The 20,202-nt window shown below is 39.6% G+C and overlaps 1 protein-coding gene across 1 annotated transcript in view; it reads left to right on the top strand.

Moving 5' to 3' along the window:
* ZNF521 (zinc finger protein 521) overlaps positions 1 to 20,202 on the top strand; it is a 340,116-nt gene that overhangs the window by 282,726 nt on the left and 37,188 nt on the right. Inside the window, exons 7-8 of the mRNA XM_019518872.1 lie at positions 12,911 to 13,042; positions 16,379 to 16,494. Coding sequence (XP_019374417.1) covers positions 12,911 to 13,042; positions 16,379 to 16,494 — 248 coding nt within the window. The remainder of the gene's footprint in view (positions 1 to 12,910; positions 13,043 to 16,378; positions 16,495 to 20,202) is intronic.

The raw sequence follows: 20,202 nt of genomic DNA, 5'->3' as shown, positions 1-20,202 counted from the left end.
AACTCTTCCCTGTCTCTCCCTCTCTAATGTTTTTCTTACCCCCACTTCCCCTGTGCCTTTTGTTCCCTCTATTCTTTCTATTTCATTCAGCCTTTTTAAAGTAGACTTCTCATAGGGTAGAATATGGGTGGGGGGAATGTCTTTGCCCTAGAGAGGAGCCATATAGCTTGGGTCTGACACTAATATATGTTTAAACAATGAGCATTTGCAATTCACAAAAATCACAAAAATGGCACCAAAAATCACAAAAATAGCACAAGAAAAAAACCAACAACAACTAAGCAGCCCCAATTATTGTCTTTCTGCTTTACAAACTGGGAAACCTTTCACTGTAGGGATCCCTTTAATTGTTTGGGAACAATTCTGCTCTCAGATATACTAGTGTGAATTCATGTGGCCAATAGAGAATATCAAAATGAAAGCAGCATCAGTGAGAAAAGAATCTAGCCCTTTTTGTCATGGGAGCTGCCTACATTACTGTATAATGGAATCAAATGCAGAAATATAGGAAGGTTAAACCCAGCTGAAATTGAGCTTTCTCATGCTCTCCCAAGCAAAAACATCAAACAAAATTAGACTTGAATGATACAGAGGTTACACAGCATTAAATGGACTTTAATATTCTATATGGGAAAATTTCTAACTGGTGCTGCTGTTGGGCTATGTGAAGAGTCGAGTTTGGAAGCCCAGTTCCAGCTGTAATTTCTACATTGCCCTGAGGACCTCATGCACCCATCCCATGTTCCTTCCCCTCTTTGTTTGGAGGTGGGGGTGGGGGGCCAGAGTAGAGAAAAAGCAGTCAAGAGGACAGGAGGTTGGTGCATTCTTAAATGAGCTGAAGTTCTGGGTCAGTATGCCAGCTATAGCTGTTCACTTCGGCAGTTCCTTTACCTGTGTAATAAGAAGCCAGTAAGCTATATTCCTGATAAAAGCATTCAACTTTGATTTTAAAAAATTGTCAGTAGTATCTGCCTCTCCATATCTTTAAACATTAGGAAATCGAATAGTTGCTGTTCTAACAAATCATAATGTTCAGAAATGCAACAAAGCAATGTTCTAGTTTATTCTTTTATTTCTGTCTTTTATTCTGTTCTTTCTTGTTACTTCTTTTCTCTTTTGTTCTTTTTTTTTAATTTTATTTGAAAGGAAGCAGGCAATTCTTTATAGCTTGGATAAGCTGCTTTTCAGTGTTTAGAGACTTTCTCCTCCAAACAACTAGTGGCTTTGTGCCAAAAAAAAGACGACCCTGACCCTTGCTGTACACTCAGAACAAAAACATACCTGATGAGAGTTGTGTACAGTACATAACTCGTACTGCGGGTCCACTGCTGTGTGGAATTAATATTGACTAGTCGACTGTCATAGTGCTTGAAGATGTTTTCCCTGTAGACCTAACTTTAGAACAGGTTGCATTTCGTTTATGCTGCTTGAAATATCCTCTTTCAATTTTACCAATTTGTGATTTTTTTTGTGCAGTACTCGAAGGTAGATATACCTGTACTTCCACCAGTTCCAGAGGTCCCAGACGGGTGGGCATTACTAGTAGGTATTTAACATCAAACAACAGAGAAAGCTACTTCGAGCAAAAAGCATGAACAACAAGAAAAAACTGCACCTAACACAACAAGAAAATATTATATTTAAAGTGAATGCACAATGCTAAAACAAGCATTTGACTTCTATTACACTGTTCTTACTACCCTGTTCTTAATTCTTCCAAATACAAATGTGACATTTTTTATTAGTTATATTTTTCTCCTACAGTTTGATAACTACTTTACCCAGGCAGTCTCTGTTCAGATTGTAATTTTACTTTACCTAGAAATCTTGATACAAAAAACTTTCTTCTCTAAGAGAAATGTGTTCTCAGCCCAGGACTGAGAGCAAGGAATTGCGAAATTCTAATCTTGACTCTGACACTGATTGTGTTTGTAGCCTTGGGTAAATTAAGTACGACCTGATGCTGGATCCAGTGATATTTAATGCATTTTATCATCGCCTTTGTTGGGCAAAGGATCAGGTACTTGGCAGCTCAGTTTCCTTATCTATAATAAAAAGATACTAATCCATACCTCACAGGAGCATTGTAAGGATTAAGGGCCTGATCTTGCACTTTTGAGTAATTTATTCCCATGAACAGTCTCATTTAGACAGAGAAGAAGTCTGCTCACCTGACTTAGTTATTCTAATGCAGAAACATTTATGGGATCAGTCTCTAAATTTTGAAGAGGTAAATGCTGAGCTAGATTCATACTTCTACAAATAACTCATAAATTGCAGTTTGTTCCCAGTGGTATTAATTTCTTTTTTTTCCCCCTACTTGCAGAGAAAATTATTTTCAGAATATGCCATATCACACGGGGTTTCATTGCAATGATTGGTGTAACCTTGTGATGTGTGTATGATACAAGATGCAACACAGTGTTTTCCTCCTTTTAAATAAAAAAACAGTATTAAATACCTTTTTCTGATACAGTTACAGACAAGGAGTAGCAAATTATGCATGTCCCATAAATTGGCAAATAGCCCTGTTGCTTAATTGTTGAACTCTCTCCTGGTAGCCGGATGCCCAGAAATGTTGTTCTATGGTGGAAAGGGCATTTGCTGCATTTAAATCTTTCTTACATGAACTGAAAACATGATAACTATTAAGAAATTAGGATTTCTAGGTGCAGGAGTCCTTTCTTATTGTATACCAGCCTCCCTGGGCTTAGGTGTTTGGGGTTTTAATAGAACACACTGCTTAGGCACATGTGGTAAAAAGAGTTCACTTACATGCAGCCCAAGTGAGTGCAACCAAGCAAAAAAGTGAACAGTTGGAGAAGTGAAATGCATCCCTTGCTTCAGACAGAAATACAGTGGAGTGAGAGATACACTAGACTGGCTTTCTCTTAAGTTGAGTTCATTTCAAAATCTGGCCCTGGAGAGATGAACTTTTACTTTAATTGAGGAGGTGGATTCCAGTGCTTGTTGTTCCAACAGTCAGCACCCTTCTCTTGTTGGCATCAGCAGTAGTCTACAAAAAGCAGCAGGGTCCCTTAGCCTTGTCCCACAATGCTTCTGGGAGCACTGCTGGAAGTCAGGCCTGAGTAGTTCTCCTTTGCTATTTTACTGTATATTCTCTCTCCTCTCCAGTACAGGCATCACTTTAATAGCCAGTGTTAACAGGAAGGGGCTATTTGAGAAGCCTCATCCTTCAGCTTGAGAGGCTATGCTTGCCTGAAGATGACAAGAGTAGGGTTTTGCATGGCTTCTAATGATAAAGAGAAGGGGAGGAGAAATTCTTCGTATTTTTCTCCCAACTTCCTTCAATGTGTCCCCTCCAGGGGTAGGCACAACATTGCCTTAAAAGTATTCTTTTTAATTTGAAAGAAAAAAAAGGGAGAGGGAGGAGGGACATTTATCACAGCAACAGATTTCCATACGGAAAAAACTTCTTATAGATGAATTCCCAGATTCAGTCAAAATTGGATTGAGAATAAATGCCAGCCCCAATAATATTCTGACTGTGTTGATATTTAGGCATGGCACTCCTATAAATGTATTACAGGCAGTCCTCGACTTAAGACATTTCGAGTTACGATGAACAACACTTACAACATTTATAAACTGACATCCTGTTTCGAATTCTGATGTCAGTTTCGACTTTATGATGCTTGATTTAATGCCAAGCTATGCCAGCGAACAAGTTCGCTGCATCGCTCATCTCCCTGGAGAACATCCGTCCAGTTTTCCTTGAACACTTTCTTTAAGAAAGCAGACAAGACTCCAGAAAAACCTACAGCCAAGACTCCTGGGAAGACTCTTAACCAAGAGCCCTTTAAAAAGTCCAGCAAAGTCACCTCATAGAAGTCCTTCCAAATCAATAAGATTGCTATTTACTAGGGCTGTGCGAAATTTCAACAGATGTTTCATATCAAAGCTGTTTCAAATTGTTTCAAGTGTGAAACAGTGAAATAGAAAAAAAATAAAGGCTTCAAAACAGCTTTGAAATGAAACAAGGGAACTCAAAACGTTCTGCAAGTTTCGAAAAGTTTCCAGTTTCGAAGCCGGGCTTGCTTGCAGCTAAACAGAAACTAAAGATAGGGACGGGGAAGAGGGGGGGAAGGACTGCTCTGATATTGACCGTGTAGCTGGCCAGTGGCTGTGATTCTTCCCTGAGGTCCCTTCCAATCCCAGTGCTCTGGGGGAGGGATGGAAAAACAGCATAAAAAGCATTGTTTGAACTGAACTTTCTCTGTGCTTTCACACTTACAAGTGACACGAGTTTTGCTCTGAACAGTTTGAGGTGCAGTTTCCCAGAAACCCCTGCACCTGTCTCCTTGAAACTTGACAGGCTTTGTGGCCTCAGCAGGAGATACCATCCCTGCTGTTTTCATTCAAATCTGGAAAGAAATGACAAATTTATAGGCATTTTCGTGATTCCCCATTATAGCGTATGGGCGAAACATTGAAACACATTGAAACAGCAAAACAGTTTCAACTAAACAAAATGGAACAGTGCTTTGAAATAGCAAAACGAAACACTGCCCCTTCAAAACAGCGAAATGGAAGTCGAAACGAAATGGTGCTGTTTTGCACAGCCCTACCATAAATACATTAATATAGCTATATTATTCATCTATAATTGATTGAGTACAAAATTCTGGGTTATTTTTGTGAAAATAGGGTATCGGGCCTTGGTTCAGGTACCAGTCCCCTATTCATAACATTGTTCCTATGGGAAAATTGTTTCTGAGTTATGACATTTTGACTTAAAATGCAGTTTTCAGGAACCAATTGTGTCGTAAGTCTGAGGGCCGCCTGTATATTATTTTGATGATGGGGGTGGATAAAGAGTAGACAAGATCTGTTCTCCACCCCCAACCTGGATAGTCTGTCATCTATCCTGTATACTACAAAACTGTCTTCCTGGTATTTTTTACCTCACCTAATCCCCATCTTCCTGGCACTGCAGGACAGGGTGGGACTTCATTCAGGCTTTTTACTTGATGTTTTTTTCAGTAGCAGGTTCCCTCAGCACTGTAAACATTTCCCTTCAGCAAATTCCAGCTGTATCCTTTGGCTGTAGTGCAGCTATTTCTTTCTCTCTATACTCTTGTGCTTTTCATGTCCATTTCTAAAATTAACACCTTGGCAGATAGTGTTTTTCATTGTTTTTTTGTGATAATGTTTGAGAAATTGAAAATGACAGAAGCTCTATTACAATCAGGCAGAAATGGTGAACATGGTGTTGGATGTGACTTCTTGAGGCAGTGTTCATTTCAGCATCAAGTCTTTAAAGAGCCATTGTGTGTTTTTTAAGCAGGTGAAGAGAAAGACAGCCTGCTATTCAATACGCTCAAACTACTTGTTATAGTAGGAGCCTAGAAATTGCAGTTACCAGCCAGATTGAAAATAGAGTTAGTTATTTGTAACAAATGTAAGACATTTCTGTATTTGTGGGGCCGTTATGAAATATGTACACTATAATTAAAGAGAAGCACAAATACTGTAAACCAAGAAACAATTGGGTGGCAATATGCATTGCAAATTATGACACAGTGCTGCTTATTTGGTCTATCCCAGTTTTTAATGTGAGTTGTTGTAGCCAAGGGGTTACCTTTGATATCCATGGTATTTCCTCGTTACTCCTTAGACCTCTGGCTTATAAATGTGTGCTGTGAAATTAACTTGGGGAAGAGGAGAAGCAAAGTGAAGGAGAAGAAATTGGTTTAGGACATACTTTGCTTGGTTAAAAAAGAAATCACATTGAATGGTGTAGCTGTGCACAATTCAGGAAAATTCCAGGAACTGCAGACCATTTGATTCCTATGCTGTATGCAGAGGGCAGAGTTTACTCCTACTCTTACCAGGTGCTTTCAAGTGTGGCCCCTGCCACATGATGATTTACCATAGCGGTTTATAACTTTGGACCTTAACCTATAGATGTTTTTGGAGAAACAGACAGAAGGACCCTGACCCTTCTCAAGGGTGAATGAGAGTCTTTTTTTAAAGTTACAAGTTGGTCCACAGTAATGGCTGTAGCGTTGATCAGACAATAGCAGAGGGCCCCCAGTGGTTACTGTCTTAACAGCGGCATGTAAGTCAACTGCTGAACATTTGCTTATAGATGCACTAGGTTCTTGTTTTTACTGAAGTGAAAGAAGCACAGACTTGGGACATAAAGTCTAGAGGTGGCTTAAAGGGCTTCTCCTGTTTAAAGTTGATATGGAAATGTTAGTGTTTTCTGGAAACTAATGAGTTCTGTGTTTGAGTTCATAATTCTGATTGGGTCTGAACAACCAAAGCATTGCAATGTTCTCCATGTTCTCTGCAATACAATTAACAAATTTGCTGATATGGATTGTTAGTGGGTAGCCATTACCTTTGTTCAGATTCATGATGGATGGGTTGTTTTGTTTTTATAGCTGATTATCAGGTTAGTTGCCCCTCAGTTACAATCCACCTGCTTCCATTCAAGCATTTAATATTTCTGTAAATATTAAATATTTAAATGAAAAATTACTAACATTTATCTGGAATTGATTCATGTTTGAATATATGGATTATCTGAGTAAAGATTACAAATAGAAATAATTTACTTAGCCAAAGATTCTGCATGCATCAAATTATCTTTCAGTGCTGGGTAAACCAGCATCATCTATGTCATTAGATCTTAACTATGCCTTAATTCTTATCTTAACCCTAGATACAATTTTAAGCAAAAGTTCTATAATACACATTGGGTGCATCTACACATGCTTATGTACTGCACAGTAACCAAAATTCCTGTGCAGTGTAGGCGTGTATCTACATGTACACACCCATACTGAGCAGTTAGTATGGTAACTTATGCCGACTTGAGCATAAATGTGATACCTGCATGATGCCCTATTAGTTACTGTGCAGTAATGCACATGTAGATGCCTTACTGCACAGTAACACTGTGCCTATGGACTGACTTGGGACTAACTTTAGTCCCAAGTCAGTCCACACACAGTGTTAACGCACTTTAAAGCCTGCCGCTTACTGCACAGTAATTTACTGCACAGTAAATTTAAGCCAGTGTAAATGCATGTGTAGATGTCACCAATGGGTACATTGTTCTTAACTTTTTTATGACGTTGTTTTACCTCTAACAGGAAGACTATGCTGACTTGTTTTACAGTGTATTACAAATATGCAATGCATATTTTTCTGTTAGGTTTGAAAAAGTACAGGTTTTGTAGTAGAGGTACATTTCTTTTTCATCATTCAGCTAACTCATTTGCACTGTAATGTACTTTCCTATTCCACCTCCTGATAGTTGCTGCTTTAATACCTATTTTGCAAGCAATATTTTTAGTCTAATCCATACAGTGGTTGTCTAGAATTCCATAGCATTGCTTATTTCTTCCCTATAACTCTTAATAAAAAATAGGGCTGTGCCAACCTATTATATCCTTAATAGAATATTCTAATGGTTATTAAATCAATTGACTCTGAATCGCACTTTAATAAATGAGTCAGACAGTATTTTCCAATTACTGTCAGCCACCACCTTTCTAAAGAGCAGAAGATTATTTTGATTGAATTTTTTAAAGCTGTTCAGCACTTTTTTTGAGTAATAGCAAAGAATAGTAGCACTTACTGTGAGGAAGAAGGTCTCTTGGACTGTGTTCTGGCATTCCATGGCCTTTTAGATTTATCCCAAATGTACACTGAAAATAAAGCCTTTTAGTGGCACATATTTATTTATTAGGGATATAATACTTTGCACTGCTGTAGCACTTTATCAAATGACATGCGAATCATCAAGAGCAGGATTGTAACTGGAGGTGCACAAGTGTGTAAGGGAAGCAAGAAGTTTCAAGAAATCGCCTGAAAAGCAGTCAGAACCCTAGATCTTGTAGGCCACAAAGTAACGAAATGACCAGAAACTCTCCTGAATTTGCCCTAGAAAGTTGGCTGAGGCTGAGACAGGAATTCTTCTATCTTCTGTTCTCACCATCACACCAAAAACTAGTACATACTAACAAAACTTTTTAAAAGAGAGACCTCACTTTTACATATGTTCCCTCAGTGGGTCTAACATAGACAGTAACAGTAGCATAGACACATAGAGGCTTCTTTGTATCTATGTTACTAAGCTGGAATGCCTCTGAGATATAACATGGGGCCCCAATTCCATTCTTCTGTTACAGTGCTTATATTAAAAACCATTCTAGATCCTAGGTAAGTAAGTTTCCCAGTGTCACTAGGAGAAAAAAATATTATATCCATTTAAGAGATAGGTAATCTGAAAAACAGGACGTACTTTTACACGTGCTCGAATGCATTCTGATTAGAACATGTCAGAAAAAATACTGCATGGGTTATACAAATATATTTTTGTTTTTTAAATTGATCTTCATAACCATAAGAGCCAGACCCTTTTGTTTTCAATAGAAAGCTTAGATTCTGCAGAAGCTAAATGGCTTCTGTCTGGGCAAGTTTCCTATTGACCATATGTGAGTAGGGCAGTGGATTTTCAAGCCTTGTTGACAAGCCTTTAGGAAAATGAGTTTTGTGATATAAAGTAGGCGAAGTAAATTCTCTGTTAGTCTAGGGACATTCATTACACATTAACTGGTCTAAACCTGTAACAGAACAGATGTTCAATGCACATAAACCAGTCTGAAAATGGCTGAAACTAGTTTGAGATAAACCTGGTTGAATGTAGTATTAGACTTAACTGATTTGGGTCAAACTGGTTTATGCAATGTCTGTCCCAGACCCCTTGCCATCTTAAGTTAAACCACATTCCCCCAGCATCCCAGCATGCTCTCTGGGCTGGGCTCCCTGCTCCACAGTAAGGTCGGCACCTCCCCTCTGCTTCCTGGCTAGAGCTCTGGCAGAGACTGAAGGCATCTGCCTGCTCCCTCCCCTCCCCGCAACTCGCACTCCCACTCCCTGCTAACCAGGGATTACTCCATCCTCTGTGTTTTACACAGACATACAGCATTAGCTAGCAAACCACATGCTGGCTGTGGTCCCTGCTGTGGCAGATGGCACAAAGGCAGAATCATCAGGTATCTGGTAATGTCCCTCTGCTGTTTTCTTAACGGGGTGATAAACACTGAGTTAGGGGTGATAAACACTGTGTTATCAATTCCCTGCTGGGCTGGGCTGGGCTGGGCTGGGCTGGGCTGGGCTGGGCTGGTCAGGAGGGGAAGGAGCCCCTCCCTAATCAGAGTATCCTGCCAGGGCCTGGCCATGCCCCACTCAGCTCAGTACTATAGAAGGGAAGGGAGGGCTGCTTTAGCCTGAGCCGCTGCATGCATGTGCCTGCATTTTTTCAGTCCAGAGGGGATGTCTTTTGGTTACAAACTGGTTTAGCCTAGCCAGGTTAGACTAACTTGCAAAGATTGAATCAATTCAGGCTCGGGCTTTTTGAATGTCTGTCCCTAGCCTTAGTGGCCAGGAGATCATGCAGATCTCAGCAATATTGGAAATATAACAAGGTCAAATTTTAACAGGGATCAACTGTTTGTGAGCAAGTATAAAGTTTAAAACAGCCAATTTTTTTTCTTTAGCATCAGGAATACATGTTTTTCTACCCATTTTTAGTTCTTTGACTAAGATAATTATTGTGAACAAGGCAAGAGAAAGCCACCCCTCGTTCCTTCATATGTCTCTGTATAGTAGTATCTTGGTTTAGGAATCCATGTATCTATGGTATGTTTTGAAACCACCTTGCAAGGTTTCAGTTCGATAGACTAAGCAGAACAATTTGCATTTTGCCAATGGTAACTCTGGCATTAATTGGCATTGATTATCTTCGCCTTGATGGGTGAAAGATCCAGAAATGAGCACTCTCTGTCCCAGTTGCTTTCATCAGCCCAAACAGGTTGATGAAGAAATATCCACATAGGGCTGTAAATGCATAATTTATACCCTCTTGCAAAACACGTAGCTCTCACCACTGTCAAAGAGTAGACAAGATGGACATTTGGCCCTCCCTCATAGAGCAGTTCTTGTGTTCCTAGCAAAGAATTTCTAGGTGTAGGGATTTTTGGTTGTAGCCGTGTTGATCTAAGGACATAGGCAGGCAGGCTTCTTTGGGTAGATGTGATATCTTTTATTAAACCAACTGAGTAGTTGGAAAGAAGTTCTTGCCAAGCTTTCGGGCACAAGCACCCTTCTTCAGGCATAGGGAATCTTGCTGCTGTGAGATCTTGATCTCAGAACTTCTTTCCAACTACTCAGTTGGTCTAATAAAAGATATTGGATCTTCCCAAAGAAGCTTGTCTCCCAGATTTAGGGAAGCACCATAATTTCATATTGCTGCAAAGCAGCAAATCTGTTTCCTCTCTTTAGAACATAGTTTTTTCAGCATCAACTATGTTCCAGGTTCCTCTACAAAGCTAGTCCAGGATTCTGAGGAGAGATGACCTTGGAGCCAACAACGTACAGATCACAGTATAGCTAAGCATATGAAATTCACATGCAAACCAGTTAGGTATTTCAGTCCCCAGATCCCGGTATCTAAAGTAAAGGCACCATTTTAGACCCCATGATTACTGTTAGGGTGGGTGAAGTTAGGCAGGCTAATCTAGCAGTGTTTTAATAAAGAGTTTGCAAAGAACAAAAATATTCTACAGCTTGTTATAAGAAAAACTGTACTTGCTAGTGCGTACCTGACCTTACTGAGGACACCGATTCTGCTGCACAGTACCTGATAGGAAGGGAGAAAGGAAGAGAGAGATCTACTCAGGGAATAATTTTGAAGAGCAGAAATAGGCCCCAAAGTTTTTATACAGGCTGCTGAGTTTTATCATGTTGGAAAAGGAAAGTTACATGTGTTGCAGCATTATTGATGTTCATTACTTAGTGGAGAGAATCTCTAAGACATAGCTGGCACTCATCTGCCCCCCGATCCAGCACAGGCAGCACCCACCAGGCCAGGCCAGGGTGCTGCCCTGAACGAGCACATCCTGGGACCCAGCTCAAGTGAGTGCCATGGGCAACAAACATCCTGGTCACTGCATGCTTGGATGGTCCAACACAGCAAAAGGGTCAGCACCAGAGGCCAGATTATGGGGCTTCACAGGCCAGATTTGGCCTTTGGGCCACATGCCTGACACCCCAGCCCTAGAACAAACACATAGTGGCTTTTGCTGAAGAAGATATCTTTTTGCCTGTTTAGCCTCTGGGAGAACCTCCCACACACAATCTTGTGCAGTCCTTAGGGCTGTGGCACCCAACCATGGGTCGCAACCCAAATCAGGGTTGCAGGGGGTCCACCCCTTGCTCCACCCCTGCCACCTCTGGAGCTCTCCCAGTGATCCCAGCTGGGCATGAGTGAGTCAGAAACAGGAGCAGGGGTCACAACCAGGATTTAGGGCTGCAGCAAAAAAAGGTTGGGAGCCACTGCCGTAGGGTTTGTAGATTTTGTGCTATATCTTACCTTTTCATTACAAACTATTATTAAAGTTCTTTTCAAGGCGAATTTGCAGTAGCTTCAGATACAGAATAGAATCCGCTGAGTGGCTTAGTTAATGCAGCGCTGAACTTTTAAAAATTCTTACCCTTTGCTAAAGTTTCAGTTGCTTACACCAAGGCTAAATTTAGACTTCAGACTAATGGGAAGTGAAAGATCAGCGATATAGTTGATATTATTTCAATTCTAGTAAGCTATTAAAGGTCAGTTTGAGAGAAAGGTGTGACACCATTCTGTTTACAAGTTCCATGTCATGTTTTCTTTAAAGTAGTTGCAAGTCATTTCAAGCAGAATAAAAAATACTATACATGTTATATGTGCTTCCATTGACAATATACAGCACTTGTCAACCATGAATGTTAAGTCATTATGGTTACTAATCACTGCAGGCAGTGTTAAGTTATGCAGACAGCTTGATATTTAGATATTGGGACTGGGAGGGGGGGTTCCTAAATAAAGGTGGGGGGGTTGTTTGTTTTGGTTTTGGTTTGGTTTTATTTACTTGAGAAATGTGACAGTTACAATACAGTTTGTTATTGTTTGATTTTATTTTTTTTTAGTAATCAAATACAGTATTTACATGCTAGATCAATTCTATTTGTGCAACACACTAGTGACACACAAAAGGACCTTTTCTAAGCTGTGCTCTGGGAATTGAGCCCTGTGTAGCAAGGCTGGAAGCCACATCTTACCTAGCAACTGTTTCTAAGTAGGACAGCCTTTGACTGCCCTCGTGGTTGAGTGGATGAATCCTGCAGCACCATCAGGAAGAGAGCCTAAACTCAGCATGTGGAGCTGTTGGAGGAGAATTGCAGAAAGCACGAGGAACATGCAGCTAATAGAAGGAAGGGTTCTCAGGCCCAGGAGCAGTGCCAAGGAAGCTTAAGTCAGGGAATGCTGAGGGGCTTTTTGACAGAAGAAATACTAGCATCCTAGGAAAGGGTGATAGAGGCCCCATACCTTAGCATAGGATTCATGGATGTCTGTGAGAAAAGCCAGGAGCTGGCACGAGGAGGGAAAACTGGAGTGGTGAGAGAGTTAAGAGGGTATAAAGCACATGCACCATCATACCAGTTGGGAGAAAGGCCACTGTCAACCAGAGTGGTAGAAAGATTGTTTAAGTACACAATTTTCATCTTTAATAGAAGCTAAACATTTAATTCTGTGTGCATTCCCTTGAAAATATGTCCATTTGGTTTGTTAGGGATGTAAATTCCCTTTCCCATAAGTGATTTCATACTGAAATCCATCTGCATCCCATGGCAAATTTGGGTGGCAAATTTGTGGCATTAATGTCTGGATGTATATTGTATGTATTAAAACCCTACAGAATACTTTAGCAGCCATGGATTTTAGGGTCATTTGGTTTATCAGGACTAGATAAACAAGAAATACATACATCATACTGGACTTGCCATTTTGTTACAGCTGTGATGAAATTCCCCTTTCTTTTGATTTCTCCACCAGATGAAGGACTGAACCATGAATGCAAACTCTGCAATCAGACATTTGACTCTCCTGCCAAACTTCAATGCCACCTGATAGAACACAGCTTTGAAGGAATGGGGGGCACTTTCAAATGTCCAGTCTGCTTTACAGGTAGGAGGACAAGTTCAGTATGTTTCCTTGTCGTGCCCTTGCCTACGCATGCAGTTTCCAGTTTATACGGCCTTTAGGATTTATGTTGTGTTTTGACTTTAGGTCAGTTTGGGAGGGAATATTAGATTTGTGCTCATTAGTTCTATTGATTAGAAAATATTTAAGAAGTCGGGGCTGTTGGAAGGTCAGGCATCCATCTGCATAAACTGCATTTCAAGCCTGTGCATCAGAAGTTTGCATTTTTATAATTGCAAAACTGATAGTCTGTTAAGTTCCTGCATATCACATCCATCACCTCATGCTCCAAACTTCCCAAGGTTAAAAGTACTCATAAAGATGTGCTTTAAAGTTATAGACACTTAAAATGCTGTAACTGAGAAGGGGTGCAATGGCACAGCACTTAAAATGTCTTGCTACAAATCCAATGGTGTGAATTTGAACCTTTCTCCAAACTTATGCCAAAGGCTGCCACATGCAAATCATTCCCCTGCTGACTCAGCTGTTAATGGTCACTGGGTCATCTGGCCTGGTGACTCAGAGGCAGCCAGATGTAAATGCTGGCTACCCCATTCTTTTATGTGCCCTTGGCCATAGTAATTGGCATGTCTTAAGCATGGTAGCCCCCTGAGCTTATCAGGTTCAGGTGGATTAAAGATGTTAAGTGTAACTGAGAGCAAACCTTGGCCCCAGGGAAGGATAACTGTTTATCGTTGCAGAAGCACACTAACGCCTTTTCCTCTGAACCAGCAGCAAGACTCCAGTTCGGTTTGGTTGTTGGCACCTAAAAAGGAAGGCCTTCATATTATGTTTTAGGGAGTAAATCCTGCAGACTTTTCACAAAACAAGTTCTGCTCTCCATTACACAGGTCTAAAATCAATACAATTGTTCAGGTTGGTATTGTTGTTCACTGGGATAGATCCAGATGAGATAATAGCCTGACCCAGGAGAACTAGAAACTGTAAGATATGGCCCATCACAAGTAACAAAAATGTCACGTATATAATTTATCCCCAGATCATCCTTGGAAATAAAAATACATTAAAAGGGTGCTGGCAGACTTTTAAAAAAGGGTAATAGGATGCATAATAGAATGTTTTATAAATTATACCCTAAAGTAAGATATGTATTAGTACTTATCAATGCGTAATCTTGCTTTACAAGATGAAAATCTGAGATTTACAAAACTATAAGAAAATATGACAAAACACACTTTGGGTATTCTCTCATCAATAGCATGCTAATTTTGGAAACCATTCAGGGTTTCTGTTCTCCACTAATGGGAGTTAAGCATGTGCATTGATAGGCAAATAGACTCCTTAATACTTTCATTTTATTCCTCTTTGTTTGCCAGCTCTCCTCCAAATAAAACCTAAGTACACCCTGCAAAAGAAAATTAAAGTTGAATTTTTCTTCTTGCACATACAGTGGCTGGCACTGATTACCTCACTGTATTCAGGTTCCACATTTCTGTTAAGTTATAAAATTAAAAAAAATACATAGTTCATTTTCACTGCACAGCTTGGTGTAGCACTGTCTGAGTGTGGATAGTTCTGCCTTCAACAGTTTGCCTGTTAGGCATCTGTGTTCAATAATTCTTTCAGTGAGGCTGTTCTTTGTCTTTTAGTTTTATTATTGATTCTGCTAGGCTTTTTCTTGTCTTTGTGTACAAATTTGTAAGGAGGTAATTTTCTTTTACTCTAATACTGTGTATCTTAGTGTTCCAAGAGTTTAATGATGACAAGTTTGGGGGGGGCGGGTTTAATGCAATATAAAAACTAGCATCTCTAAAAGTACCCACTGATGATTCTCCATGTGAGTGAGATACCTGATAAAAATAATCCTTTAATGTTTGAGCCAGTAGCCTTGTAAAATGTGTTAAGAAGTATGGAGATAAGTCGATTCCAATCTGTGTGAAACCCTTTTTCCTTTTTGCTGATGGGGTAAATAGACACAGAGCATTAATCATAAACAATGGTGTTTTATTAGCTATACGCTATTAAATTATTTCAGTGCATCTTGCTAGCATATTAACAAGAACTAAAAATCACCAATATAATTTTATATGGAAAATGGAATCTGAATAGTTTTTTAAGGTAATGAGAAATGTGATTAAAATGTATGACTCACAAGAACAATATTCTGATATTTCTTGTTGGCTTGCAATTAGAATAATTTTAATGATTAGGAGTGGAGTCAAAGTCAAATGCCAGCATCTTTAATAAATCCTTTCCCTGCCTATACAGATTAATATTGTAGATGCAAACTTTTTTAGGTCACAGTGCACCAGGCATCCATCAGAAGTCAGTGCTGCCAACCCAAACACTGCCTCTGGCATATACAATTTAATTATTAATAGTATGTCTCCTAGGTAAACTGTTACACAGTCTTAGGGCCTTGTTTTGTAGTCATTAAAATTGAACATGTTTATATTATTGAAACCCTTGCATTCAGTGTGTAGGCAGAGTTGATCTTAAAGTATCCAAAGAGAATTTACCTGCAGTTCTGTTTCACATTTATAGACATTGCCCCAGAGTAGCTGTGGGATATAATTTTTAGCATTAACACATTTAAATACAGAACTGTTCGTTAGTTTTAACTTTAGGCAAATAGAGTAAACAGGGCTGTGGCACTTTCCAGACCTCTTGGTTGCTAGGAAATATATCATGTATGTTCATTCTTAGTATATTATACTTGATGACTTTTGGCTCATTACAAATAATTTGCAAGAGGAAATGGCATTTCTCAATCTTTATTTTTTAAACTATATTTTTGTTTTATTTGGCTCTCCTTACAAGAATTCTAGTTTGATTCCTATAGATATTATATTTTATAATTATATATAGTTATATATAGATAAAATATAGGAACAAAACATATCTGTTCCTTTTAAATGTAATAGAAAAAGGATTTCACTGGGCATGTCTATACGAGACGCTTAATGTGCAGTAAACTAATTCTACTGCACATTAGCATGTCACGGCAAAAATGTGTTAATGCACAGTAGAATTAGTCTGTTGTGTGTTAAGCATCACAAAAAGACTGCACTGTTGCTACTGCATATTAGTGCCAGCTACTGCACATTTATGTAGTATCTCAGAGGTAGTAAACTTAATGCATGGTAGCAACAACACATTAATGCACATGTAGATGCACCCACTATGTAGTTAAACAGGGTTTTTGGTGTCCCTTATAACATAACTATAATATGAAATTATAGTGTACCAACTCAACTTTACCTCTTGGAATTGCTGTGTGTCAACAGGGAAATATTTACAAAAGCCTCCCCATTTATAAAATGCAATAATGAAAAGCTCACTATCATTCTAATATTTCAGTGTTTGTTCAAGCAAACAAGTTGCAGCAGCATATTTTCTCAGCCCATGGACAAGAGGACAAGATCTACGACTGCACACAGTGTCCACAGAAATTCTTCTTCCAGACAGAGCTGCAGGTACCGTACCCATTACCGTACCCACTTCTACTAGAGTATTAGTACCTAGAATAGTGGAACTGGAAATTGTATATTCTGCCTCTCCTGGCAGTCAGCAACTAAGGACTGGCATAGAAAAGTTTGGATGGAAAAAAAGTAAACTACAGAATGCATTTGCTGGCTTTGCTTATATTTTGTTGCCTGTGAATCCAAATTTCCAGTAATATTAAACTCGACAAGAATTGCATAATTGGATGTGTTAATTGTCCTTTGTTTCTAGTACATCATTTATAGGCTGTATAGTATCATTTCTTATCATTGAAGAATAGGGTATAGAATGGAGCTAAATTTTGTGCATCTTCTGAAAAGAAAATTGAGTCAAAGAATGGCTTGTTTTGTGCTAATTTATTTCCTCCATTTCTCCTGGAATGGACCCTTACCTGGCTGGTACTCCTGAAAGAACTTGTTAGGTTTGGAAAGGTCAGAGTAAAAGAGTTCCAATTGTTCATCAATGATTTGAGTTTACGTTTGAAGGACAGGATGTGGTGACAGAGGAAATCATTTGGAAGTCAAAGTTGAAAGGTTTTGGTTTGCTAAAAGGTGATCAGTACTGTTAAAGCACTGAATATATTTTTCAACTGTGATGTTTTTCTTTGGGGGTTTTTTGTTTGTTTGTTTGTTTGGAAAACAGAGTGCGGTGCAAATCCCTGTACTTGAAGGTGTTCACAGTTTGTGTAGCATAGGCTATCGTCCTTGAAAACCTGGCTGAGCCTCCAGTTAATTTCACTTCTGGCTAGAGCTAGATTTATGCTAGTTATTTGAGGCAAGAGGCCATGCACGTGTGTGTGGTGTGTGTGTGCATGCTTGCGCACTCATTTGGTATGTCAATTATTGAAACGTTCTCATCTTAAAAATCTGACATTAATACTCAGGATAACATTGTGAATTATATCTTACATGGAAACAGAAATTAGATTTGCAGTGCTTACTTTGGGCATCAGTGTGTTGGATGAAAGATTGATATTCAGATCTATCATATTGTATTTCTCGTGTTGTATTTCTCTTTATGTATTTGTGAGGGAGATTCTCTTTCTCTCTTTTTGTGTGTGTGTGTGTATGTGTCTGTATGGTTTAACAGTAGTCTACATTAAAACAAAGTGTCAGCCTTAACTTTTAGCTTCCTAGCTTTTGTTAGCATGAGGCCAGGAACAAATGGATTGCATTGTTCGGGGTTTGGCCTGAAGCGCCATCCCTCTTCCATACCCTTATTGAAATCATACCTCCTCCTCTTCCCTCTGTTCACAAGCCCCACAAAATCATTGTGCCCAGTGTCCCTACCTGGGACACTTCTTCTGAGCCTCACTCAGATTTTGATCACTTTAAGTAGCTTAGTCTATTGTCATCTATGGTAAAAAATGATGAAAGAAAGAGGAAAAAGAATAAGAAGAAAGAAAGACATTTGAATAGCAAAACCAGCAAAAGGTTTAGGAAAAACTGAGCAAGTAAGCAGATAATAGAGATGTATAATGAATAGCTATGTAGGTATTGGTAAAAGAGAGAGAGAGATCATAAGGACACTTCCCCTCTGCCTACTAATCCACCTCTCTAGGAATATTTTTACATTTCCAAATACAAATAGCCTCAAAATCTTCTTTCCTTTTTTATTAAAATTAAATCAAATGCTGTTTTCTTTCTCAAAATTCACACTGATGTAAGGTTCAAGATACGGCTTTCGTGGCTCTTTCTAATCCTGACCCATTTGAACTCACGCTCACTGGCCGCATCTACACAAGACACTGCTGTGCAGTCATTACTATGCATTTACTTAGTACTTGTATAAATAAGTATTAAATAAATACACAGTAACCTGAGTTAATGCGCAGTAGTGCCAGCAAATGCCTTTTTTGTGACGCTACTGCGCAGTAGCATTGCGTCCCGGTTTTTGCCATACGACGCTACTGTGCAGTATTATCAGGCTACTGCGCAGTCAGCATCTCGTGTAGATGCACCCACTAAGACTGCTGGTTTTTCAGTAAAGGGTACAGACCCAAATCCCAAAAAAGAGGCACATTACACTTAGTAATGGCTGTCAACTCACTTTAAGGGAGCATTGCCCTTTAATAGACAATATCCTCCATTTCCCCAGAGATGAGACATCTAGACATACAATTAGCATGGCCAAATAAATTCCGGCACAGTTTGTGCTGGAGTTTATTGCTTCTGGGCACAGCATTTACACATGCTTCCGGGGCCACAGCACATTGAGCTGTTCTGGGGGGGTCAACCTGGCAGCCTGGAGCTGATTTGCCCCAGTTCATCGTATTGCAGAGGGGCTGGCTGGAGCATGAGGGTACTACAGTGCAGGACTAGCCATTAGGTAGCCCACACTGTAGCATCCTCACACCTCAATTAACCCCAGACACTATCTACACAATGTGTTCTGGTGCACTAAATAACTCCATCATAGATTAGTACTTGTGTCAGGCAGCACAATGGCATTGTTCATTAGTTTTCTGCAGCCTAATAGTGCTGCACATGTAGATAGTGATGCTTTACTGAGGAGCTAATTAGGCAGCTCTACAGTAAAGCAAGCATGTAGATGCACCCACTGTCTACAATGTGCTTTTAATTCAGACTAGTTTACCTGAGTTATCTGACTTGGGTTAGAATATCAGCAAAGAAAAGGCAGCTTGGGTATTAATTTGGGCTAGCAACTCAAATTAAAGTCTATAAAAAAGCCAGGGGTTGACTAATCCAAGTTAAAACCCAAATTACTTTGTCTTCATTCCTGTTTTAATCCAAATTGTTAGCTAACAAGTTAAGAGTACACCCTTTTCCCCTTCTGTCCATCATGCCATCTGCATTTGTCTGGAATGCTCCTTCAGTTGTCTGTCTTCAGCTGAAGCAGGGATAGGACACTCTAGGTGGCAGACCCTCACCTCCAGAGTCTGCTCTTGCTGAAAATATGTCAAAGCAGGAGCCTGACCTCATTTAAAATGCATTCTAGGATGTGTCTCTTTGTTCAGGCTATCCACTAGCTGCAGGCTCTGGAATCCTTGGCATTTAGCCTACTGGTTATGTTTTCTCTATTGCTGTCCTTTAATGTCGTTGTAGTGTGGGTATTAGGGGGAGGGGAGCTCCTAATGTATTTGTTACCTATATTTAGGATCAGTTCTTTGGCTTTTAATCTGCAACATGTAAACTACAGCTACCAAAAGTGACAAATGCTAATCATGTCATTTTAAATTATCTGAACTACTGGACAGAGCCCAGATGCTGTGGTGATAAAGCTGGTGTAAGAACGTGAGTAGAATAGGATTAAATAAAATGGAATATATGCCACACAGATAGAAGGCTTCTATACGCATATAAGAATAGTAATCATTTAAAGGAAGTGAATGCTGGATAAAGAAAATAAGTGTATTACAAGGATTCATAGATTTCATAGACATTAGGGCTGGAAGGGACCTCGGAAGATCATCGAGTCCAGCCCCCTGCCCCAGGAGCAAGAAGTCAGGATGTTGTCCTATAACTTGGTGGGTCTGGAACTTTTGTTTTTTTCCTTTTGATTTTCTATTTCCTGTTGTTTGCAGCCTGGAAGAGCAGGATGCATGAAAATAAAGGCACCCACATTTTATACTTTCTCCCTCAGGAGATTACCATCCCCACAGATCCTGTTCGTGTCAAAGAAACCAAGACTCATTTTCGAAGCTTTTATCTCAGCACTGC

This window comes from Gavialis gangeticus, unplaced genomic scaffold, assembly GCF_001723915.1.
Source record: "Gavialis gangeticus isolate Ggan-Ray unplaced genomic scaffold, GavGan_comp1, whole genome shotgun sequence".
In the NCBI taxonomy this organism is placed as follows: Eukaryota; Metazoa; Chordata; order Crocodylia; family Gavialidae; genus Gavialis; species Gavialis gangeticus.
The sequence above is the reverse complement of the archived record's forward strand: the minus strand, read 5'-3'. Positions and strand labels throughout refer to the sequence as shown.